The 25,501-nt window shown below is 42.3% G+C and overlaps 3 protein-coding genes and 1 long non-coding RNA gene across 13 annotated transcripts; 3 read left to right on the top strand and 1 right to left on the bottom strand.

Annotated features, from left to right (window-relative positions):
* Position 1: 1 nt before the first annotated feature.
* Positions 2-5,557, top strand: klhl12 (kelch-like family member 12). Of its 2 annotated transcripts, XM_061272894.1 has the most exons (13): positions 2-264; positions 360-467; positions 1,248-1,474; positions 1,675-1,828; positions 1,916-2,133; positions 2,638-2,787; positions 2,859-2,973; positions 3,056-3,162; positions 3,327-3,522; positions 3,943-4,101; positions 4,172-4,270; positions 4,339-4,525; positions 4,759-5,557. In XM_061272894.1, the coding sequence occupies exons 2-13, from the start codon at positions 410-412 to the stop codon at positions 4,883-4,885; spliced, it is 1,797 nt and encodes a 598-aa protein (XP_061128878.1). In that variant the 5' UTR covers positions 2-264; positions 360-409; the 3' UTR covers positions 4,886-5,557. The 2 variants fall into 2 exon arrangements, with proteins under 2 accessions (XP_061128878.1, XP_061128879.1); XM_061272895.1 differs by lacking the exon at positions 360-467 and having other exon boundaries at positions 3-264.
* A 1,149-nt stretch (positions 5,558-6,706) lies between these two features.
* On the top strand, positions 6,707-18,363 carry kdm5bb (lysine demethylase 5Bb). 2 transcript variants are annotated; one of them, XM_061272892.1, is made up of 28 exons: positions 6,707-7,055; positions 8,247-8,324; positions 8,585-8,707; positions 8,787-8,957; positions 9,132-9,188; positions 10,197-10,352; positions 10,664-10,757; positions 10,840-10,958; positions 11,246-11,404; positions 11,483-11,602; positions 11,684-11,842; positions 11,951-12,132; positions 12,242-12,404; positions 12,480-12,599; positions 12,728-12,922; positions 13,008-13,189; positions 13,268-13,392; positions 13,538-13,688; positions 13,764-13,878; positions 13,971-14,326; positions 14,990-15,128; positions 15,208-15,387; positions 15,474-15,635; positions 16,189-16,674; positions 16,749-16,833; positions 16,930-17,114; positions 17,230-17,481; positions 17,557-18,363. In XM_061272892.1, the coding sequence occupies exons 1-28, from the start codon at positions 6,900-6,902 to the stop codon at positions 17,692-17,694; spliced, it is 4,608 nt and encodes a 1,535-aa protein (XP_061128876.1). In that variant the 5' UTR covers positions 6,707-6,899; the 3' UTR covers positions 17,695-18,363. The 2 variants fall into 2 exon arrangements, with proteins under 2 accessions (XP_061128876.1, XP_061128877.1); XM_061272893.1 differs by lacking the exon at positions 9,132-9,188.
* Positions 18,364-18,536: 173 nt separating this feature from the next.
* On the bottom strand, positions 18,537-19,409 carry LOC133150400 (uncharacterized). The gene is made up of 2 exons (XR_009713763.1): positions 18,888-19,409; positions 18,537-18,718 (listed from the first exon to the last, which is right to left on the bottom strand). It is a non-coding gene; the product is annotated as an uncharacterized LOC133150400 (long non-coding RNA).
* A 317-nt stretch (positions 19,410-19,726) lies between these two features.
* Positions 19,727-25,495, top strand: rap1aa (RAP1A, member of RAS oncogene family a). Of its 8 annotated transcripts, none has more exons than XM_061272901.1 (9): positions 19,727-19,833; positions 20,630-20,747; positions 21,704-21,791; positions 22,386-22,454; positions 22,870-22,926; positions 23,007-23,147; positions 23,707-23,850; positions 23,944-24,076; positions 24,500-25,495. In XM_061272901.1, the coding sequence occupies exons 3-8, from the start codon at positions 21,735-21,737 to the stop codon at positions 24,028-24,030; spliced, it is 555 nt and encodes a 184-aa protein (XP_061128885.1). In that variant the 5' UTR covers positions 19,727-19,833; positions 20,630-20,747; positions 21,704-21,734; the 3' UTR covers positions 24,031-24,076; positions 24,500-25,495. The 8 variants fall into 8 exon arrangements, with proteins under 8 accessions (XP_061128885.1, XP_061128886.1, XP_061128882.1 ...); XM_061272902.1 differs by having other exon boundaries at positions 24,540-25,495; XM_061272898.1 differs by having other exon boundaries at positions 24,592-25,495.
* The last annotated feature ends 6 nt before the right edge of the window (positions 25,496-25,501 follow it).

Below are 25,501 nucleotides of genomic sequence, written 5' to 3' on the forward strand. Positions count from 1 at the left end.
CGTAGTGATGTAGTGTTTACGTCCAGCCAGCCAGTGGATTCTCGCTGCAGCGCGACCCTCCATCTAGACTCTTCTAGTGTTCTTTTGATATTTTCTTAATAGTGATGCGCGAGGATGTGCATATTTCCAACATGGAATGACTGTAATTATATTTTTTCTCCAGGCTGTCTTGCAGCAACAACTGGAACAAGGGACACTGATGCTAAAGCTAGCTAGCAGCGCTACTTAGCTAGAGGCTTTGATGCAGCTTTAACACGGCGACAGGTACTATGTACATTTGTGATCAGCTCCCCTCTGTGTGTCGCTTCATGTCTTGTCTTCTGGCCAGCGGATGACATTCTGTGGGTGTATTTCTTTAGCTTTTGTGTGGCGTCGGCGTTAAGCCTTCAGCTGTCGTCGGCTGTATCTGATGTGTAGCTATAGTTACTGCCTCCCAGTGGTGGAAAAAGTATTCAAATCTTTTAACGGTAAGTTGCATAATCCATGTTATAACTCGTAGACACGTCTTCCTAAGGAAATCCTGTTAATTAACATGATTATTAGTAATAAACAAGTATCCACAATGTAAAAGGAAATGGACAGAGTACCCTTAAAAAAAGAACAACAATAGTTTGTTTTTTGTTTGGTTTGGCAAAATTGCATCAATAATTGAATACAAGAAAAACATCGCTTTATGCTAGGTACACCACACAGACACATACAGAATTTCTATAGATGTAAGCCATTCTTAAACAAAGCACACTTAAATGATGGGATTCAAATTAAAATATAACTAATTTCATAATGGCACATTCATTAAAGAAAATAATGACCTGGTCCCTATTGAGTCATTACTCATATTTTCCGCAAAACATATTGCTCCAGAACGTCTGTATTCTCGATGATGCAAAATAAACACATGTTCTGTTGGATGGTGTTTCCCAACCTTTTTTAAAAATCTCACAGCACAACTGAATACAGTGTGTCAATGTCACCAAACAAGTCAATACGCAAGTAATGAAGTACCCACTGACATCTAATGGAAGGGCATTTAATTGTTCTGCCTTTCACTATACTTCGCTGGCATCGATGCCTGGACAATGATACTTCATATGTCAGAAATCATTTTCTAACCAATTAAGTGAAGTTGCGTAATTTCCCAGTAATCTGTCCCGCCACATTGGTTGGGAATCACTCATCAATATAAACTCTTTTTGTGTGTAATTTTCCTAAATACCCTCCTCAATTTTGTATTGTTTGTCATTTAGATTCCTTGAGTGGTCTGAGAGCTCTGAGCTGCTCTCCAGGCAGTATGGCCCCCAAGGACATCATGACCAATTCCCATGCCAAATCCATCCTTAACGCCATGAACTCTCTCCGCAAGAGCAGCACACTTTGTGATATAACTTTAAGGGTGGAAAATACAGATTTTCCAGCTCACCGGATTGTATTAGCAGCCTGCAGTGACTATTTCTGCGCCATGTTCACCAGTGAGGTAACTACCACGGGATTCATAACATCGAAGTTTTTGTTAAATACGAGACTAATATTATTAAGAAGTTAAAGGGTGGATTAAAAAAATGAGTGGATGACTCTTAGAGAGTCTTAAATAAACTCTGCAGATACCCTGTAAACACAAAATGTAAGCATTTAAAATTATATTGAATGTTTTTCTTCTCCCAAAATGTGTGTTAGCTTGCAGAAAAGGGAAAATCCTTTGTGGACATCCAGGGGCTGACTGCATCCACAATGGAGATCTTGTTGGACTTTGTCTATACAGAGACAGTGCTAGTTACGGTGGAGAACGTGCAAGAGCTGCTCCCTGCAGCATGCTTGCTGCAACTTAAAGGTTGGTGTTTTCTAAATCTCATCTGTGTGTACTAATGACTAGTTGAAGATTGATGCGTCTCCAATTACTTGTTTGTGTTTTCCTCAGGGGTGAAACGAGCATGTTGTGATTTTTTGGAGAGCCAACTTGATCCAACCAATTGTCTGGGAATCCGCGACTTTGCCGAAACACACAATTGCCTCGAACTGATGCAAGCTGCTGAGCTCTTTTCCCAGAAGCATTTCTCTGAGGTGGTTCAACATGAAGAGTTCATGCTGCAGAGCCAGACAGAAGTGGAAAAGCTTATAAAATGTGATGAAATCCAAGTAAGGGAACAGGCTGACTAGAACAGTGTTGCTCCACATCACGGGGGGATCCGTTTTTCATAGCTCCACTTGCCTGAAAATGTTGAAATTTTCAAAAGGTCTACTGGGGTCTACACACTCCTGTGTAAATGGTGTTTTTTTGTGATTTTAAAAAAATTAAACCAAGATAAAAACAAAAAATTTTATATTTCATAAACCTGATGTACGAGAGCAAAAATATACAATCGGTCTCAAAAGTAATTTTAGAGGCACATAAAGCCATTTCTGATTCAAATTTGCTGTTGACTAGTATTTGTGATGAATCTAAATTGTTGAAATCATCTTGCTCTCAATGCAATCTTTAGCCTGTCATTTTTCTTGGCTATGAAAAAGAACAAACCTGTAAATCCAAGTTGCTGTCCCAAAGCAAGCACTTTCACTATGGAGGCAAAATTTGTTAAGCATCAATTTCATCATCAGTTCTGCACTCAACCAAGCTTGAATTTGAATGTGCTTTGCCTTTAGGTAGACTCAGAGGAGCCGGTATTCGAAGCTGTGCTAAACTGGGTCAAACACAACCGAAAAGAGCGAGAGCCTTATTTGCCAGACATGCTGGAGTTTGTCCGGTTGCCATTGCTGACCCCCCGCTATATCACAGACGTCATTGATGCAGAGGTGGGGTTCTTCTCTGTGAGATTGTTTAACGGTGTTGTCAGTGTGGTCACGGATGTCCCGGCATGTTTCAGCCCCTGATTCGCTGCAGCCTGCCTTGTCGAGACCTTGTGGATGAAGCCAAGAAATTCCACCTGAGACCAGAGTTGAGAAGCGAGATGCAAGGCCCACGCACACAAGCTAGATTAGGCAGGTGTCTTGTTTTGAACTGCACTTTGGCAACCCTTGTTTGGCACTCAATTTTAAAGTCTTTCTGATTTTGGTTTTAAAGGTGCCAAAGAAGTCCTTTTGGTGATTGGCGGCTTTGGCAGCCAGCAATCACCGATTGACATTGTGGAGAAATATGATCCGAAAACTCAGGAATGGACTTTCCTACCTGTGAGTATTTCAACAGAAGCGGCAATATCGGATTCAGCCTTTTTGAACACCCCGAAATTAATGTATTAATGTGTCAAATGTGAAATTGTTTCTTAATGCAGTTGCACTGCTTTTACCAAACTCATGTGCAGAACATTTGACTAATCAGCGAATGGATTCCACAGAACATTGCGAGAAAGCGGCGTTACGTTGCCACCGTGTCTCTCCACGATCGAGTCTATGTGATTGGAGGTTTTGACGGACGGTCCAGGCTCAGCTCCGTGGAGTGTCTGGACTACACGGCAGACGAGGATGGCGTTTGGTACACTGTCGCCACCATGAATGTGCGCCGTGGCCTAGCTGGAGCCACAACGCTTGGAGGTGAAGTGTTGTGTGTTTACTTCTTCGTTGAAATAACGCAATAATTCACAAGTTTACAACTTCCTCGAGCATTAAACTCAGTTTAAATCACTCTTTTAAAATATTCTGAGGTACTTGTTTTAACTCATGGAAAGAAATGTTATAGTATGACATCACTTATAGTAAACAAAAACAAGACTCGCTCATTTCCACAGATTTCCAAATGAGAACCCAAGGGTGCTCGCTTCAAGCTATTTATTTATATGTCAAAACATTTTAAAGCCACTGTAACGTTATGCAGTTTGAATTTTTTTTTTGTTATTCTTTTGTATATCACTTGAGAGAGTGAATGAACCACGCTTTGAAAATCACTGCTGTAATTAAATGTTTCTTTCTCTCCAATCAAATCTCAGAACAATTTTTGTACTCTTCTTGGCTCAGACATGATCTATGTTGCCGGCGGTTTTGACGGCAGCCGGCGTCACACCAGCATGGAGCGATATGACCCAAACATCGACCAGTGGAGCATGCTGGGAGATATGCAGACAGCTCGAGAAGGCGCTGGTCTGGTGGTGGCCAGTGGACTGATATATTGTCTTGGTATGGTCACATTTTTTTGATCTACACACGATGGAATATCGCTCACTATTTTGCTTCCTATTTCCTTAAGGAGGCTATGATGGACTTAATATACTGAATTCAGTGGAGCGATACGACCCCCACACGGGCCACTGGACGAGCGTCACCCCAATGGCCACTAAGCGCTCAGGTAAATCTTTCAGGAAATTTGATGTCAAGCTATTTGGAGTGAAGACCGTTAGCATTGTGCTTTTTCAGGGGCAGGCGTGGCTTTACTCAATGACCACATATACGTGGTGGGAGGCTTTGATGGGGTTGCCCACCTGGATTCTGTTGAGGTCTATAATATCAGAACTGACTTTTGGACCACCGTGGCTAGCATGACCACACCTCGATGCTATGTAGGAGCAACTGTCCTCAGAGGACGACTGTATGCCATCGCTGGGTAAGGGGTGTCCTGGTTTTCCACAGCCATGTTCAAAACGGTACTTAAATGTAAATGAAACGTCAACATGAAAAGAAAATCATTCTCATTGGCTAAACTATCTGAACATTGGACGTGTCATAATTTAAAGTAATAGAAAATTGTTGAAAGTAAAGTAGTAGTGGGAAAATTGTTGGGATGTAGGGTTTTACAGTGTTTGTTCAAACAGCGTTCCTCTCTGATTGTCTTTGCAGATATGACGGAAACTCTCTTCTCAGCAGTATCGAATGTTACGATCAGGTGATCGATTCTTGGGAGGTGGTTACCTCCATGGTGACGCAACGGTGCGACGCAGGAGTCTGTGTTCTGCGAGAAAAGTAATTTTAGCTTGAGAAATACGTCAACCACAAGTGCGACAGTCCCATGAAGAAAATGCAGGCAGCTAGACTTGGCTACAATGCCAGTGGAACAGACATTTGTTTTTCTTTTTATATTCAACTGCCCGATGAAAGGAATTTCCAAAAACTAAGCTCTCATTGGTTGGACATTCAACCCTCCGCTACTTCAGAGGTGGAGCGCGGCCACGAAGGATTTACGAAGAGCCCACCGCCACCTGCATGACCCTCTTGAGTGGCGCTGGTGTTTATCTGTGAGATTATTTTTGTCCTCAAAGTGCAATATATTAGTACACATCATGAGAAAGAGATGCTGCTAAACGCCTTATGACTCTAGCTTGCGTCGCACGGTGAACATTCACGTTGCCTCTCGGTTTAATGGGCCGTTTGCTTGTTGCTTAGCATTTGCCAGGTCATGAGCAACCCTCTTTAGCATTCTCTTTGTAAAACTCAGATGCCTAAAATGACTTCATACACATTTAAGAAAGAGTTTTAGAAAAGAACTGAATCTGTTCCAGTTATGTCGGATTATTTTCCATTTGATTCGTGGCCTCTATTTGAGGTACGCGTCATTTGTTTCCCTCAAGCATTTCAAGTTGAATATGTTTACTTCAATACTGTTGCTCGGAAAGACAATAAACAGTAAATCTAAAGTGAATATTTTGGCCATTTTAACCGTATGAATGCCCGTTCAGTGGTTTAGACACATTGGCGGTGACTCCCAAGCATTTCACAATTTACACGTTGGAACAGGAGTGAGGGAGGATATCGTCTACGACGTCATGATTTAGAAACCTTCCCTGTCCTTTCACCCCTTCCAAAGAAATTCATATTGCCGGCTGTTCGCATTTTGACTGAACATTCAAGACAGCAGGAGATTTTTTTTCTGAAAATGCCATAGCTATGAATAACAATGGCCATAATTTATTATTTATTTTATCAGTTGCCCTGAAAAAAAGTATCTTGTTCAATCCCAAATAGTTTAAATAACAAAGTTGATTTTAGAAATTCACGCGTATGTGAAACTTTACCAACAGAACAGTTTGTTTTTGTTGGATTAAAAGACAGTGCTCTTTCTTTTACAATCAAATGTCCTATTTTATTTTTGTTTCGTGATTTTTTCTATTTAATAAGAAATGCCTTTTCTGTCAGATAACTAAGAAGTTGTCCATTATTATACGTTGTTATTAAATAGATTTAGAATGTGACGTAATGAAACGTGCCGGCGAGATCAACCAATGGCAGCGTCTATTTAGAAAAAGATAGGTCCGGCAACCCTTAAGGTGCCACCTGAAAAAAAATCGTCCGCGCGTGTGTAAACAGAAAATAACCCATATGAGGGAAATTATTTGACACACTTGGAAGTTTGCTTTTTCCATACCATGTCATGTCACAATTCAGTGAAAACAAACACTTAAGTCAATGTGGTTTTACAACTTAGTCCACAAACCGTAGTACTCGTCAACGTATTCACTTTTATGTATGGGGTGTAAAAAAACCGTAATTACAACCAATAATTGTTTTTCTGAACAATACAAATCGGCAAATAATCTGAGTGAAAGCTTCTTCCTCAAATATATTGGTGAACGATGGAAATCCGGAAAGACACATTGAAGCCATCAGTTTCATCAATCTTTGTTTGGACGCTGAAAAGCTACTTATTAAAAGAAACACTGTCGTGTCCCCACTTTATGCTAATGTGGGTCATCTGAAGTGGTTTCAAGCTCGAAGCTCGAGGTCAACTCATGAGGACATTGGGAGCAAACTGGTGTCTAGTTTTTTGAGCGGACGTGCTCGCTGCCTTGGAACATTCTCTTCACAGTGCGTGGATGTGTGTGCGTGTGGACGTGTGTATGTGTGTTGTCAGCTGCCTCATCTCTGTTGATGTCGACTGGATGCCACCGGGCCTGACGCTTAATAACGGAATAAAACACTCCCCCCCCAATCTCTCACGCGGAGCCCCCTTCCCCGACATCGTGACCTGACCCGTCCTGTTCGAAATGATGAGCCAGCCGCGACCGGGCGAGTTCAAGCCGCCTCCGGAGTGCCCGGTGTTCGAGCCCAGTTGGGAAGAATTTGCAGACCCATACGCTTTCATCAATAAGATCCGTCCCATCGCCGAGAAAACGGGCATCTGCAAAGTCCGTCCGCCTCAGGTGAGCTCAGGATGTTTAAAGACCCCTTTGAACGTGGATGCTCGTTTGGTCGCGATGCTTGTTGGGGATGAAGCAGCGAGGGATTTAAAGGGACTGCTCAACATGGCGGATGAAGCGGCTAGGTTCATTCTTTGTGCACCCACGGCTCCCTGTTTCATTTTCGACGTGGTTGGCGTCACGAGCGCTCCGCTTTCGGCCACCTCGGACGCTCGATGCGCTCTGCGAGCGTGTCCCGAGTGGGATTGTGTTGTTGTTCGGCGTGTGTCAACAAAGCCTCGGCGCTGCGGCCACTGAGTGAGTCGTTGAGCTAAGAGGCTAATGCTAACTAGCAGAAGCTGTCATGATGTAGCACACGGTGCTGTTGTCATAGGTGGATATGCGGAAGACATCCTTGTGCGATCTACGGGAAAAATAATCATAAAGCTTTTGTCCATCCTTTGAGCCCTAATTTCTGCGCGGATGGTCAGACGTTATTTGCTGAAGAGCATCGTGCGTGGACAGCGTGTCATGCAACACTTGTCATCAATTCACACCTCAATAAATGTTCATAACAAAGGTCATGTACAAATACTGTTCAGGCCATTGTTAATAATGATCTTAACAAAGTGATCGAATGACAACACAACAAGTACAGCAGGTTATGTAAGTCGTGCATTAAGAAACTAAACAGTTCTGCCTCTTAAAATTGAGCCAGGTTATCAAACCGAGATAATTGTGATTGCATTTTATTTTGATTTATGACTACTCAAGGAAGAGCAACTGTCCATGCATGACTCAAGAGTCAGTCTTGTTGGCTGTAGTCCTCCATGTTGGCTTTGTGGTAAGCTGGCCTAGTGACTGAGTCTTCCATCTGGCCATTTTGTGTGCCAGTGGGGGGATGTATGCTTCTGACTTGTAACAAAAACTTGGGCCTCCCCTTTTGTGAGGGATCATTCTTGTTGTTGACGCTTAGCTCGAAATCCTTCAAATTTGCCTTTTTTGTCTATGACAAGTACAAACTGAAACCAGGGCGTTCCACGTTAAGGCTTGTTAAATTGGATATGTATCTTAAAAAAATACAACTGTGCTGTTGTGAAGCGTGACTAATTTGAAAAGGAAAGTCAACAATCCAGAGAGAGAAATAAATAAACTCTGACTCCCAACATATCAAGACAAAGGCTCATATGCTGATATTGTTCTGTTACTGTTTAGGGTTGGCACCCTCCATTTGCTTGCGATGTTGACAGACTTCATTTTGTTCCTCGGATCCAGAGGCTCAACGAACTGGAGGTGAGTGTAACATTTGTGCTGTTTTTAACCCTTCCTCTCTTGAGTTATTACACTTGCACACATGAAAGGAAAGTAGTAATAATCTAGACACATCTGGGATCAAAAGTATTCCACGTGTTATGTCAGATGAACAAAATAGAGGTAGCGAATTTACATGTTTCAAGGTGGATGGATGAATGACCAACACATTTTCTTTGCCTTCCTGTAAACGTCTCCCAATGTTAAATTAAATATTTAAATGATCGTCTATCTCATTCCAGGCTCAGACAAGAGTTAAACTCAATTTTTTGGACCAGATTGCCAAATTCTGGGATTTGCAGGGATGTTCCCTAAAGATTCCCCACGTGGAGAGGAAGATTTTGGATTTGTACCAGCTAAACAAGGTTGGTGTCGAATAATGTATCCAATTATAATTGTTTTGATTGCCTCACTTATCTTATCGCAATCATGTCCCCATCACAGTTAGTAGCGGAGGAAGGCGGATTCGACATCGTCTGTCGGGACAGACGTTGGACCAAGATTGCCATGCAGATGGGCTTTGTCCCTGGGAAAGCTGTTGGTTCACACTTGCGAGGGCATTATGAGAAAACACTCTACCCCTACAATCTCTTTCAAAGTGGTGCAAATCTGTTGGTAAGTAACACATCGCATCAGAATGACGACATTGTTCCTTCCAGTATGCAACTTGTGATGACTTTTGTGGATGTCCTAAATGACAAGAGAGCTCATTATTGAATTGGTACCCCATGACCTCTTAGTTTGGGTCGCTCTAAACGGTTTAATTACATCAACTGTCTCTTGCCTCAGACACCAGAGGCAGCTTCCAAACTGATGGGTTTGGAGGCTGATCCTGAGCTCCAAAAGGTATGTATGTGTGCGCCACAGTGAACAATTTACTACATGCATGTTGATTTCTGGCTGGGTTTAATGCTGTTTTTCCAAATATTGCTTGTAGAAACAATGTCTTTTCATAACCGATTTGACCCTTTGAACTCACAAAACGGTATATTTATCTCGACTGAGGAGTTTATGTTTATCTCAATAACATTTTTTAGGAAAAAGACTGATAATAAGTCAGCCTAGCTTTAAATTAATTGTTTTCTAGTGTTCCCCAACTTTAATGAGCCAAGGCATAGCATTAGGAAAAATGTCAGAGAACACTATCCAACAAAAATGTTACAAAATGTACAAATACTAAACTGGTAACCTCATCTCAATGATTTACTCTCACCTCAAATTGTACAAGAAGCCACAATTTATCCTTTAGTATGATTGGCAACAATTTCATTCTACTTTCTGCCATCAGGAGGAAAATCCCGTTTGGTCTGCATCGCTGGCAGAGATATATTCGTATTTTGTTATCATTTTTGACCAACAAATTTAAATTAAATGACCTAATTGGGAATCAGTGTTTAATTTGTTTCTTTTCATCACCTTGACACTGCTGCCTCATCTCAGATCTGACCGCGTCTGGATTTGCATGTTGCTCTATTGTTTTCTCTTGCACGCTAACCACATCCTTCATTTCGCCTTTCTCTTTTGACAGCTGAAGTTACATTTTACATTTACACTGTTGCTGTCTAGCCGACAGTCCGTCAACAACTTACTATCGGCACACATAACTATTAATACCAAAACTGTTACGCAGTTATGCTCAGCAGTTTTCATACATTCATCCTAGCCGTGGATTTCATGTTAAATTTGGGACTCATAGTTAATCTTTTGTCTTCAGACTGAAATGAGTAGTGTAATGTGAGTTTAAAGGAGATAGCTGCTGTAAACATTTACTTCACTTATTATTTCCACTTAAGAACCCACATCTGTTCATTAACTGCTCAACGATCGTATCAACCTGCACGTTGTTTGCTTCAGTGTGTTCAAAAGCCTGTCCATCCCGAGGAAAGTGCAGAGAGTATGACACAGGTTGACACCAAAGAGCACAAACTGCCCGAGCCACTTCCGAGGCAGCCCATCCAGACGCCCGATTCTTGCCCTAATGCCCGCAGAGGAAAACGCATGAAGTATGAGGTGGGGGTTGTTCATGAAAATGCATATTTCTTATGTTTCATATGTGGTAGCTTTTCTTGCTTTTTGGAATTATACCCTAAAAGTGTCATCTTGATTTCATAGCTTAAGGGAAACGAGTTAGGTCACAAGTTTCTTTAATAGTTCCATTCAGCAGATATTTCAAAACTAATAATACTTGTATTCTGCTGGGGGTTTTTTTTTACATCATGGAAATCTACCATTTGAACAGCGACGTGTTGACTTGTTATAACCACCATATCGGCGACATTGAATTGTTTCACATGACCTGCATTGTCACCTTTTCCCTGTAGTCTGTATGTGTGAAGACCGAACCAGGCGAGCCAGGCGAGAATCGTCCAAACTTGAGGAGGAGGATGGGCTCTTTTGTTGCCAAGCCGGAACCAGGTACGTTTCCAAATGACTTAACTGCGACAGTACTTTGTTCTGAAACACAGTAACTGATGTGTCACACTTGGCTGTCTTACAGAAAAGGAGATTCCCATTCAAGTAAAACTGGAACCAGTTGAAATCAAGGAACCAGTTATTGAGGAGGACAAATTCAAGCAACGCTACAAAAAATACCTCCCACCTCTTCCTCCGAATCCAGTAAGTACAAACGTTTACTCTTTGCAAATATATGAATGTTCCTTCAGTTGAATAATCATCTGTTTAATTTCTCCAACAAGAATATAAACCTGAAACATATTGAATTTTTTTTGTTATCACGAAAACTGGATGATTCATTGGAAGCATACAAAATAATAAAAAGGGATGTTACATTGAGACGTTTGAAATATTTTTTTTTTCTCGCAGGTAGAAACCATTACAAATGATCAGGTCAGGGGAAATTTTTCAAATGAGTTAAATTACTCACTACTTCCTTTATTGTCTAGGTGGATCTGGTGGTGTGTCTGGTTTGTGGCAGTGGGGGAGACGAAGACCGCTTGTTACTATGTGACGGTTGTGACGACAGCTACCATACTTTTTGCCTCATCCCCCCTCTGACCGACATCCCCAGAGGAGATTGGAGGTGCCCCAAGTGTCTGGCTCAGGTGAGGATCATTGATGTAAACAATAACACAGAATTAAACAAGTTCAAATATACTGAATATCATTGTGTCCTTTTTTAGGAATGTAGCAAGCCTCATGAAGCGTTTGGCTTTGAGCAAGCTTTCAGGGACTACTCCCTTCGGGCTTTTGGGCAAATGGCAGATGCATTCAAATCAGATTATTTTAACATGCCAGTTCATGTAAGTCGAGCATGGTTTGTACAAAAATAAAAGTACAGTATGTTTTTCTGCAAACGTTCTGATTGCTCATATATCTTCCAGATGGTACCTACAGAGTTAGTGGAGAAAGAATTCTGGCGCTTGGTGGGAGCCATCGAAGAGGATGTTACTGTCGAATATGGAGCTGATATTGCGTCAAAGGAGTTTGGGAGCGGATTCCCCATTCCCAATGGAAAATTTAAGGTTTCTCCTGCTGATGAAGTAAGCTGATCACATTGTTGTGCACATCATCCAAAACAATAGACACAGAAGAAAACAAGGTCATTAATTGATGGGTATGCCTAATTTCATCTGATGCGTCCTATGCAGAAATACCTCAAGTGTGGGTGGAACCTCAACAACATGGCAATGATGAATCCATCCGTCCTCACACACGTGACAGCGGACATCTGTGGAATGACATTGCCGTGGCTTTACGTTGGCATGTGCTTCTCCTCCTTCTGTTGGCACATCGAGGACCACTGGAGCTACTCCATCAACTACCTCCACTGGTATAGAAAAATAAATAAATCCCAAGCAGTGATGCTTACTGACTGACCTTTAGGTCTTTCCGTCACAAGAATAGAGAGCGGTCCATTAAATTGTTTATGTTTCTCCTAGGGGGGAGCCCAAAACCTGGTACGGAGCGCCCGGGTTTGCTGCAGAGCAGTTAGAAGACGTGATGAAGAAACTAGCCCCAGAACTGTTTGAGTCTCAGCCTGACCTCTTGCACCAGCTGGTCACCATCATGAATCCTAATACCCTGATGGCCCACGGTGTCCCGGTATGTATTGTCCACCTTGATCACATCACAAATGACTTGATAAAATGCATCCTCATCTTCTCGGTTCTGCTTCAGATTTATAGAACGAATCAGTGCGCTGGAGAATTTGTCGTCACGTTTCCCAGAGCCTACCATAGTGGCTTCAATCAAGGCTTCAACTTTGCCGAGGCAGTCAACTTCTGCACGGTTGATTGGGTAAGCAGAGAATCTATTTTGCTTTCATTGTAGTATTTAAGCACAATGAGATGTTTTTGCACATGAGCTTGCCGTTTGCATTGGGGGCCTACGCAACAACTTCGATTTTTTTCTTTCTGTTACTCTAGATGTCTCTCGGTAGGCAATGTGTGAATCACTATCGCACGCTACACCGGTACAATGTCTTCTCCCACGACGAGATGGTGTGCAACATGGCAGCAAAAGCAGAGACACTCGATGTGGTTCTGGCATCTGCTGTCCATAAGGACATGGCCGTCATGATCCTGGAAGAGCAGGAATTAAGGGGAAAAGTGTCAAAAATGGTGAAGTAGCAACAATCATTTTGTGCGATCAAATCTGTCCTTCACTTATAACCACTCACCAGTGGTTTGGCCCTCCCATTTAAAGGGCTTAGTGCAGTGGCAGGAGGCAAAATACGATCATCTGCAGGATGACGAGCGACAGTGCGCCAAGTGCCGGACCACATGTTACCTTTCTGCCATCACCTGTCCCTGTAGCCCAGGAGTACTGGTCTGTCTGCATCACATCACTGACCTGTGCTCCTGCCCGGTTACCAACTACACACTGAAGTAAGTCCCACCGCTTGGGCATCAAGCTAACGTAAGATGAGTGAATATTCAAATTTCACATTCAATGTCCTTGTATAGTTACAGATACACACTGGAGGACCTGTTGCCCATGATGAATGCCTCGAAGCAGCGTGCCGAACAGTATGATGCATGGGCCTCACGTGTGTCAGAGACTATGGAAGCTAAACTGGAAAAGAAGAAAGGTAAGCCAATAAGTGGAGAGAAGAACAAACACAAAGTATTTAGCCAGTCCAAATCCAAAGTACCAACAATGATGAACAACAACATGGAGCAATTTGTGTGTGAAGGTCAGTGTTGTCCTGTGAGTGACACGTCCTCCCTCCGCAGGCTTGCCAGTTTTTCGCACTCTCCTTGCTGAATCTGAGTCTGAAGGCTTCCCTGAAAACGACCTTCTGCGTCGGTTGCGTCTGGTCACCCAAGATGCAGAGAGGTGCTCCTCGGTGGCACAGCAGCTGTTGAATGGGAAAAGGCAAACCAGGTATTTTGCGGAGAGAAGGCAGATCAAGTATCTTGCTGGTACATCAAATGTGAGCTGACTTGACATGTTCTCCAGGTATCAATGTGGCGTCGGGAAATCACGCAGCCAGTTGACCGTGGAGGAGCTTAGTTCGTTTGTGAGGCAGCTGTATAACCTCTCCTGCAGCCTCACTCAAGCCCCCTTGTTGAAGGTAGGCTCAAGTAGACAGAATCTGAACCGATCTGGCAAGTGAGAACATAGCACAGCAGTTGGTGCTCAATACGTTATGCCGTGTCTTTGAAGGAACTCTTGAATCGCATTGAAGACTTCCAGCAGCATAGTGAGAAGGTCCTGGCTGATGATGCTCCCAGCGTGGCTGAGATCCAGAGCCTGTTAAATGTCAGCTTTGACTTTGACGTGGACCTGCCCGAGCTGCCGCGCTTGAGGGAGCGACTAGAACAGGCGCGCTGGCTGGAGGGAGTGGAGCAAGCCAGTGTCCAGCCCGCAAGTTTGACTTTGGAAACCATGCGAAGACTCATCGACCAAGGCGTGGGCTTGGCACCTCACTCGTCCGTGGAGAAAGCCATGGCACAGCTTCAGGAGCTTTTGACGGTGTCGGAGCACTGGGAGGACAAGGCGAGCAGTCTTCTGAAAGCCAGGTGAATGGGGCAGATCAAATGGACAGCTGTTCACAGGGGTGCAAATAAACATTCCAAATACGGTGGCTTTATTTTTAAGTGTACTTAACAATGTCTTTGTTGTACGAGTCATGTCTCACTTTCTGCCCGAGTCTTTGCACTGATTGCATCTGAGTGATTTCCTATTGCATCAGTGCACCTGATTTTGCTTCGTTTTAATTCCAGCTATAGTGCAAAAAGCTGTGGCTAGAATATTCAACCAGATCAACAAAAAGTGAGCATCCTGTTTAGTTTCGCCCTCATTCCACTGGTGCTGTTCAGCATTTCTTGTCACAAGTTGCTTTCAATGGCATGGCTGTTAGGAATGTGCATCTCTCCATCTTAACTAAGAGCTTAAACTCAATTGAAGTGATGTTCCTTGCCATTTGTAGTTGCAATGCTTAGTTCTCAATTTTCAGTTTCATCCTTTTTAGGTTTTGCAAAATTTTGATTCCCATGGACAAACCGAGAACAACTCCAAATTTTTAATTACAGCAATTTAGGGTCCAGGACCTTTCAGACCTGTCACCGAACTGTGTGTGGACTGAAAACAACGCAACGACAGTTCTCATAATTGTTTTTTAGATATCACTGTCTAGTTTTTTGGACTTACATTGTATCATTGTGTACTCTTTTCCCCATCAGACCGCCTCACTCCATTGAGACCCTGAGTGCTGCAGCCGAGGAGGTTTCTGGCATCTCCTCTCACCTTCCTAACTGCCTCCTTCTGAAAGACACCAGCCGAAAAGCTCTAGAGTGGCTTCAGGAAGCCGAGGAGCTTCAGGTTAATACACGCTTGACACATGGGCTGCGTGCTTTCACATTCCCACGCGTGTTTAACCCACAATCGTGTTGTTTTGCAGGCTAATGACCGTGTACTTATGTTGGACGACCTATCTGACATGGTGCTACGAGGCCAAGCCATTCAAGTTCATCTGGAGCCCTTAGACAGACTTGAGACTTTAATGACAGAAGTACAAGAATGGAAAGAATCTGCTGCTTCCATTTTCCTTCAAAAAGACACAGCCCGTACCCTGCTTGAGGTGACCCACCCCCCTCAAACCCATCCTCCAGATTATTACGGCCCTGAAGATAATGTGACGACTCACTGTTGCGTTTTTCTTCCCAGGCTTTGTGTCCAAGATGTGAGGTTGGAAATGAAGATTCTCCCAAGAGGAAGGCCAAAAAAGGGAAGGAATCATCGAAGAGTAACAAGAAGAAAACCCTCAGGCTCAACACTGTCAGTGATGTGGAGAAAGCGCTTTCAGAGGCCAAAGATTCTGCCTCTGTTGTAAGTCCTCGTCAATCAAGAAACATAATAGTGAATGTAGTTCATTTTCCACACGTCTTTCATAATATGAATGTGTGGAAAATATATGAATTGGATATTTCCAAACAGTGTCCTGCTCTTTAACAGTCACTCTGCCTCCTTTCTTTACTCTTTTTTATTTTCTATTTTTTAAGTTAACTACTATGTCAGGGGGTCACCAACATGTCCCGAAGAAGCACATGATTGGCCCGGAGGCCTGGTCTGAAAATAGCTCACACGTGAAGTGATCATTTGAAAATGGAAGGGCATGCAGAGATTTATGGAAATTCAATGAGTGTTTATTGATGTCTTAACTTGTTAAATCATCAATTATAGTGAGAACGCCTTGACAAGGTCACTGATTACATATTGTTAATCACAGCATACATCTGAAAGTAATTTGAGAGAAATTGTCTCAGCCTCCGGCATGAATCAAAGGTCTCAATTTTAAAAATGTTAGTGACCCTTGCACTGATTAATCCTGTCGTAATTCTGTCGGGCTAAAGTGAATGTCTGTCTTAATATTCCTCTGTAGTATGCGACTCTGGAGGCGCTGCGGGTCAGGGAGATGGAGGCCTTCTGTCATCTGAGAGTGGCAAACGAGTCAAAGCTCCTCCCCACTGCCGACTGCTCCGACTTGAAAGTGTGCGTCTGTCAGAAGGCGCTGATGGGAGCGATGCTGCAGTGTGAACTCTGCAGGGACGCCTTTCACAGCGTTTGTGTCAGGGACCAATCAGACCTCAGCGAGACACCGCCGTGGCTGTGTCCCCAGTGCCAGAGATCCAGAAAACCGCCACTGAACAAAGTTCAGCCTCTGCTCGCATCCCTGAGGCGAATCAGAGTTCGACTGCCCGAGGGGGACGTGCTGCACCACCTGGTTGAGAGGACAGTTAACTGGCAACATCGCGCACAGCAGATTCTACAGTCTTGCCATTTGACAGAACTGGAAAATGGAGCCCAAACGCCCCCAATTCTGACCCGTTGTGCATCAGACCCCTCCGACACTTACACTAACTCTCAGGTCATTCATTATCGCCTTTTTTGTCTCGATTTTGGTGGCTGAACAAAGTTAGTCATTTGGGTATTTTCACGCAGGCCCCGTTTTTAACTCCAGAGTGGAACAAGACAAATCATGCTCAGACTGTCTTTTATACCGAGCAGAGATGCATTCCACTGCAAGGTCAGTCGTCCTTCTCTCCCACGCAGATTGAATTTTTTTAAAGGGAAAACTTGTACATTTGAAAAACTTGTTTGATGTTATGCATTTATCTGACAGGCTTGAATCAGGATCTGGAGGAGCTGATGGTGGAAGGTCTCCTCCTGCAGGTATCACTGCCAGAGGTCCAGACCCTACACCATGTTTTATTGGACAGAGCCACGAGCCAGCACACAATGTCTCCAGCGCGGGACGACACCAACAAACATGTTCAGTTTCAGTCTCAGGGAAAGAAACTTAACCAGGTAAACTCATACCTAGTGTTTTTTTTTTTTTTAATCCAAAATCAAAAAGGTACAAAGAGTACATGGATTTTCTTGAAAACGAAATGCTTGTTTTCTAATTTGCTCTCTGTTTCAGGATACTAATGGGAGGGACTCTCTAATGGTGCCGGAGAAGAAAGCAAAAAGGCATTTGGCTGTCAACGGAGAGCGCAGGGCAAGGGACAGAAAGCATTCTCACAAAAGACAGAAGATAAACCAAAAGGAATTACAGCGCAGGCCAACCTCCAACTCGTCCTCACCGCGTTCCGATATCTCACAGTCCGACGAGTCCGATGAGGACATGGCCGTGTGTCCCGCGGAGAGATGCCAGCTTCCTGAGGGAAATGAGGTGGGAATTAAGTCTTGAAATGAAGGAATGCATCAAAAAGGACAGTATCATAAGTGTCCCGTTTACTTGCTGCAGGTGGACTGGGTCCAGTGTGACGGCAGCTGCAACCAGTGGTTTCACCAAGTGTGCGTTGGCGTTACGACTGAAATGGCGGAGAAGGAGGACTACATTTGTGTCCAATGTGCACTGAGCAACTCGTGCATGACGGAATAAAGAGACCCTCCTAAATAACGGTTGTTTGGGGTACCACCGGTTTGGCCCTCCTCACCTTCGGCTCGTTTGTCCAGCCCTTTTGTAACAATGGTGCTATCTTCTCTCTCACTTGTCCAGAACTATAATTGTTTAGTTCTTTTTTTGTATTTTTACATGCATAATATATATATTTACTTAAAAATCGTGGCAGTCAAAATGACAACAAAAAAAATAGCAGGATGTAATGTGTATTGCATGGATGCCATCACATGGACATCAAACACACCCAGTTAAAATATAAATGGTTGATCCAGGTTTAATATTTTCTTCTTTTGAGCCTCATTGCATGCCTAGCAAGATTTTATGACATTGGAGCCAAGGTTTTATTCCTGTCCCCTCCCTTTTTAGTCAAGTGTTTAGTACATGGATCTTAATTTCCATTTTTTGTAGAATAGTTTTATTTATCTGAGCAATAATTTGTCCAATTTGACAAATGGATCTTCGGGGGATTGTTGCGGTCATAGCTACGTTGTGATGTACAGAAGGGGACTTGGTGCAGCTGCAGCAGTGGGGGTGAAAGAAAAGACTTCTCACATGTACAGATGGCAGTGTGTAACTTGGTATAGAATACTTGGTGTGGAATTGGCATAGTTTATATTGTGGAATAAATTCATTTTGTTTTATGGATAAGTCTCTATTTGATACATGGAAAAAAAAAAAAGTTTTACTCGGACGTGACTGATTCCACATCATACTATTAACCAGCAGTGGGCAGTGTGTCATTACAATACTGTACCTTGGCAAGTGTATTTTAACGTCATGGGTTTCCACACTTGGAAAGGAAGGACTTGACCAGACTGGGATTTCACTCTTAGTTCGGGTTTTTAATGAGCGAAACAATCAAGGTGAAAAACCTTTAAACTCATTCAAAAAATGGATTAGTTTAAACAAAAAGGTACAATTTTCTTCCAAATAAAACAATGCAGCTTAGTGTTCTTTAACACATAAACCAATAAACCATGTAGATAAAGTTCAGTTCTTTTTCCTGAAAGAAAGAAAGAAAAGGTCTTGAACATAAAGTTAGCCTTTCAAACAAAAGTCAATATACAACTTAATGCTTGTCATAAAGAAAACGCATTCTCCAGATCAACTGTAATGCAGTCAGTGCTCTAAACGGTTAACGAAAAGAATCCAGTTGAGAACTGGGAGCTCACCGGTAGTCCCTTTGGTCTCCTCTTCCCATGAGTTTTCTTCCTTTCTCCGTGGAGCTCAGTGCGGTTCGCTGCTACTGCTGTGTTGCTGGCTGATCGAAAGGATTGTGTTGTTTGCTGCTGCTGCTCACTGGACCAGAGGATCGGGTTCTTTGCTGCTTATGAACCCTGGTGTGTGCGCGCTCCCAATCAGGATGAATTGCGCTCTGCTGTTGAGGCGCTCTGAGGAGCTCCAGTGCGTGCTGCGCGTTCACGTCGTACACCTGCAGTGCCCCCTTGTGGTCACATGCACCCACAGACAGATGCGCCACTCCCAGGTCGACGCGAAAGTACTGACATGATTTTCTTTTTCCATGCCTATCTTCTGCATCCTCTCCATCTCTTTCCTCACTCATGGCATCACCATGACAACGACACTGTGCTCATCAAACATACTTTTCTGCCACTCCAGACACCCTCATGCACTGCCACAGTTCCTCTTAGTTTCCTCTGCCATAGTCTTTCTCTAGATCGGGTCACAAACTCTGGTCCTTTTAGGTTATCCTGTCATAGTCTTTCTCTAAATCAGGTGTCACCAACTCCGATCGTCGAGGTCCCCTATCTATTAACAATGTTTTTAAATGTCACCGTTCTGCATACTGCAATTAATGGCCCATTTATTCAGATCATATCTATAAAGCACTGACACCAAATCTATTAATTCTTCACAATTCTAATCACTGCTTAAGCTCCTGTCCGTTGAGCTTGACATTGAAAATGAATTCAAGAAAGTGGAAAATTAAAAATGTTACCAATTTTTTTTTTAAATAAGCGCATGAACATGAAGCGTTGTGATTGGATCATTTTGAGCCAATCAACGACCGCCGTCTCGATTCTTCCGCACATTTGCCCAGCCAGTATGATTTAGGGCAGCAGTAGGCACATACATAAATACACATAGCGGAATACGGTGAGTGTTTTGGGGAGCGTCTGTGTTAATATTCACGTATCCAGCGGTCATCTTAAGTTTTTTTTTTTCCCCAAAGCGAGTTGAAGTCCATCGAGACAGAAAAACGAGCCTTCGCGATCACAGGGGAGCAATTCTTAGCATACTGGCTCGCGGGGTTGCTAACGTCCAGCTAATGATTAACTATAGTTGTCGGCGATGGAAATAGTGTACGGCAAGTGATTCTGTGTTGTGTTTTGTCGCCGTATTTTGCATATTCACGCAAGGCCACTGTCATGAAATGCGCAGCTTGTTGCTTGCTTAGCTTCCTCAAAAGTCCTCCAGAAGTGCTGGCGTAACATGATTTTATTTAGTGATCAATTATTGTTTGCACTGTCGTTGTGGTTGTACCATTGCTATATGTGAAGTTTTTTGTTACTATTGTAAAATGCGCTGTATAAATAACTTGGTTTTGTATTGATTTGTACCTTCATTTGTCGTCAATGACAACCTAGTATGTAAACTTTTTTTTCTTTAGTAACAACACACGAATTGGGTATTTTGTGCGCTGGGCATGTATAGGGAAACAAATATCCACACCCTTCCTTTTTGAGAACGGCTTCTCTGAAATATGACGTCCAGTTTAGTGTTGCAGTTCCAGTACCACCCCTAGTTTCACTACTAAAATAGGGATTTTACTACGTTAGCCATAGTGTCTAACAGTATCTTGAGTTTGACTCCATTCAAATCATAACAATCCAATCAATACAAGAAGTTCATTGTTGCTTAGCGTTAATAAATCTTCCCTTTCTGTGATGAGGTGGGACTGCCAGTTTTGAGCTTTGTGGCCCCTGCGCGGACCCTCAGCACCTGCCACTGTGCACTGAAGGCTCTCCCAGATGTAGAGGGACTTGACATCTGCAGCTGCTGTCTACACAGTATGTTAATCTGTTCCCCACACATCCTTTGTATATACATATTCTGCAATGAAATTCTGTGTAGTGTCGGGTGGGCGTTCATTGGTGCGGCATTGTGAAAATGTGGAACTTGCTTGCATGCATCTCAGAGCAAGCCATTCTGGAAGGTCTTTTTTTTTTTTTATATCGTAGCCATCTTGGGAATTTACACGCATGCTGTCTGCAAGGCTACTAATTTGTTCTTTTTTTTTTTTTTTAGGGGGCGGTGAGTCTGACATTCTTTACTACTATTACGACAGTAAATAAAGTTGTCGTTAGTACTTTATCCTCTTCCATTTTAGGCAGCTGGCTAAGATAAACTTGAATACTGTACTTGAAAGCATGACATGATTCTGTTTAGTTTACGCCTTGTAACCAAAGCATTCTTGTGGACTCTCAGCTCACTTCTCTCATGCATTATTTGAATGTCATGGTGGTGCCTGCAGCCTCTGATCTCCATTTTTCATTTTGTACATGCCCTCGAGTCGAGTGATCACAATGGCCCATTGTTGAGCTGTGCGTGTGGGCCTGTGCTAGCATATCGTACGTCACTCTTCGAATTGCAAATGCTGCCCAAGTGGGACAGAGTGTTTTTTGTATTGTTTGTCTCTACTTTTGACAAAGGTCCCAACCACCAGGAACAATTCATTGACATTTGTGCTGTAATTAATATTTATTATTTATTTATTTGTAATATTGTTAGCCTAATAGCATAGTTGCACAAGACATTTGAATGTTCTGGAAAAAACCCATCAACATTGTTAGTTCATTTGCCTATACTCAACCTTTGTAAATTACCTTGACCTGAATGAATGAGAACTGATTTATCTCCCTCCCTGTGTAATTCAGACTTTATTCTTGTAAATCGTTACTATCTTATTATAGATTTACGTTGACCCGAAGTGTGCTTCAGTCTGACCGACTTTGTCCTTTCACAGACCCTTGAGGTGTCCTGTGAAGTTGCCCATCATGCGCGAGTACAAGCTAGTAGTGCTGGGTTCAGGAGGCGTGGGAAAATCTGCACTGGTGAGAGGGGTCAATGGTGTCTTATTTGACTGCTTGAATAAAGTGTGATTTGTTTTTGAACAAAATATAAAGAGCCTAACAATATTTTTCACTGAAAGCTCTCCCATATAATTCACTCCAGTCAAACAAAAAAGCACTTTGTGTGTTCAAATTGAAGTGGAATGCCCTATTCTATTTGTATGTTGTTATTCTTGTTATATTTAGGAATTGACCTTGTGAATTTCACTTGTGGAAGTTCCTTGCGGAAAAAAAGGATAGTGGAACAAACTAAAGTTTCTGTGATAAATCTGTTCTGCCAAGTCTGATTAAAGAAAACTAAAGTAATATTTTCCATAGAAAATCATGGAAATCTATTTAATCCATTCCATACACCCAAAGAAAACATTTAATTGACAGAAATTGTAGTTTAGTAATGTGAAATATATCAAAATAATTAATTGTCCACTGAACATCTTTGACTTTTCATAAACTTGATTAAAAATGGAGGCAATACCAATAAGACAGGACAAAGAACTATCTTTGACCGTGACGTTAATCTCTTTGGTATTGATGTGATGATGTAATCATGACTGATTTATGTTCAATCCACTCCAGACAGTCCAGTTTGTGCAAGGAATTTTTGTGGAGAAGTACGACCCTACAATTGAAGACTCCTACAGAAAGGTAAACTCTCTCTGTTATGTCTATGTATAAACAATTATACATATGGTTTCTTTTTTTAACTATACAAATCAAGGACTATAAATTATATTTTATTTCATCATTTAAAACTTAAATTATAAATAGAAAATGTTCAATCACGGTATAACTTCAGAAAATTGTCGATTGGAGCTTTGATTGGTTGTGATCAAACAGCAAGTGGCAAAATGGCCGCCCTTTGCGGTGGATAAAAAGGTGAATTTTACCCGTTGAATTCATATTAAACCAATGGAAATCTTTGTTTCAACTAGTTGGGCTGCACAGAACATATTACTAAGACAATTTTGGGGTTGCCTTCCCCTTAAATGTTGACCTATAAACGGATTTCTAAATCCCGTTTTGTACATAATGGAGACCACTGCCGATTTTTCTTCTGCAGCAAGTGGAAGTTGACGGGCAGCAATGCATGTTGGAGATCTTGGACACAGCTGGAACAGTATGTGGAGCCAGACCCACACGATTCACAAAGGGAAATCAGGCAAGTGTGGTGACGTATGTGTGTGTTTGCCATTGTAGGAGCAGTTCACGGCCATGAGGGACCTCTATATGAAGAACGGGCAGGGGTTCGCTCTGGTCTACTCCATCACGGCACAGTCGACGTTTAATGACCTGCAAGACCTCCGGGAGCAAATCCTGCGAGTGAAAGACACCGAGGACGTGAGTGGAATGCATCAAGTCGTATTTAACATTTGTCGTCGTCGCTACCGCTGTAACTACATTTAGGGGGTGATGGCAAGTTGAAGAAACTGTAAGGTAAACATAGATTGTGATGACACTTTTATCCGGCTGTAAATTAGGCTTTGCAAAATGGAAGAAGGGCAACAATGAAAGTGACTGAGCAATTCTACAGCTAATGCATAACATCCGTCCTCACTTATTTTAAGAGCGCAGCGTGACAAGAGGTGATGGTGTGATAATGTATCACTTCCTGCCACTTGTAGGTCAGAACTAAAATGTTTTGGTTTATAGTAGGCTATATTTCAATGAAATGTCCTTTACTATAGCACGTATTGGTGCTCAATCAGAGAGTACCAAAAGAAACATGTACCTGGTCTGAAGAAGAAAAAAAAAAAACTCTACTAATATATATACACCATGAAAAAAACAATTTATCTTTTTCTCTAATCGGTCCTTGTACACCTCCTGGGCTGGAGCTCCAACCTATATGTACTCAGTCTGCCTCAATGCCAATTCATTTTGTTTGTGTCGGAAACAGGTCCCCATGATCTTGGTGGGGAATAAGTGCGACCTGGAAGATGAGCGAGTGGTGGGCAAGGAACAGGGTCAGAACCTGGCCCGCCAGTGGAGCAACTGTGCCTTTTTAGAGACGTCAGCTAAGTCAAAGATCAACGTGAATGAAGTAAGTTTCTCTGCAGAATACAGACATTGTAACGATGGACTTGTCGGCGACTTTGACTTCATTTCCTACTTGCTTAACTTCCTATGCTTTTAGATTTTCTACGACCTGGTGCGACAAATCAACAGAAAAACACCAATGGAAAAGAAGCCAAAAAAGAAGAGGGACTGTACGCTTCTCTAAATGCGCCTTCACACGGACGCTTTCACAAAGATGGACTCTAGGTCAGGTGAGTGGCTGTTGAGAGATCACTCATGCACGTTGGTCACGACAGCGGACAGCTATAATTCAAAAGGTGTTGTATATGTGTGAGTTTCTTGATGTCAGAGTTGCCCATCGATCTGCACTGTGGATTAGTTTCTCATTCTCTACACTGCCACCCACTGCTCAGTTATTCTAAGTGCCAGAACAGTCCATTGCTTTACTTTAGTTTGGGAGACAGGAAAATATGTGGACCTCATTCAAGTTTTTCCTCATGTCCACTAAATTGTGCAGTCTGAAGTGTGTGGCGGTATGACAAATTAGCCTTCCCTTTTGTGATACATGTGCAACTTGGACATCATTCGCATAAAACCAGCGTCCAAATGAAAACCAGAGGTGCACAAAAAATGTGGCTGTCAAAAAAAACACCTACCTTCTCCATTGGTTTAAGTGGGAAGAAGGCTTTACTGTCCAAACCTCCGCCTTGAAAGGTCTGTTGCCATCAGAGGCCACCCAGCGCCATCTTGTGCTGTGTCCTCCTAGGCTTCCTGATTGATACCGCAGCACTTCAAGGAGGCCTTCAGGCAGTCTTTGTATCATTTGCATTGACCCCTCTACCAGTGCTTGCCTGCCTTGCTGAGAAACGCCTTTTTTTGGAGTCATTTGTCTGTGGAATGTGACAGGTCCTATGGCCATAAAGAGTAAAATAAATATATATAGAGTGCTATTTTCCTATCATTTTTTTTAACAGATTGCATTTACTTCCATACAATAATCCAATTGTTTTGAGCACACTTAGTTTAATTTGAATGTCATTGAAATCCGAATCAATGTGTTTTTCTTGACATGTTTTCTTGAAAGAATGGGACTACTTTGAATAATATTTGAGGAGACCAGTAAGCCTCCATCCAGTGAACACCATCACATTTCATGACCAATCACATTCAAGTATGTTGTTTATCTTTTCTTTGTGTCTCACAAATGGCTAAATGAATTATTTACTTTGTCTTTTATGTTAAGATGAACTGCCTGTTAGTGGGTCTTACTTACATTCCAAGTCCTCTCTGAAAGATTGCAGGAGTCTCCCCTCACATGTTTGGGAATCCTATTCTTTAATGTTATTTTTGTTTTTTTATATAAATGGACTAAGTTTTTTTTTTTTTTTTTAAATGTCTCAAAGTGTCATCATAGATGTTTTTATGGATAAGAAGAGAGTCATGTTTGGGATTTCAAATGTTCTCTTAAAGTCCATCTTGTTAAATGTTGGCCTTCTTGCATTTATGCACTAACAGTGGTAAAGATGATGCATCACTGTTCTTGACTTACAACTCTTCCACTTTGATAATGTATTTCGCAAGTGACTTGGTTTTATAGTGAGCTACAAGCCTTCCGTGTTCCACCTAATATATTCAACTTCTGTTTTGCATAATAAAGCTAAGGATTATAATGTTTT

Source organism: Syngnathus typhle, linkage group LG2 (genome assembly GCF_033458585.1).
Source record: "Syngnathus typhle isolate RoL2023-S1 ecotype Sweden linkage group LG2, RoL_Styp_1.0, whole genome shotgun sequence".
NCBI classification, from domain to species: domain Eukaryota; kingdom Metazoa; phylum Chordata; class Actinopteri; order Syngnathiformes; family Syngnathidae; genus Syngnathus; species Syngnathus typhle.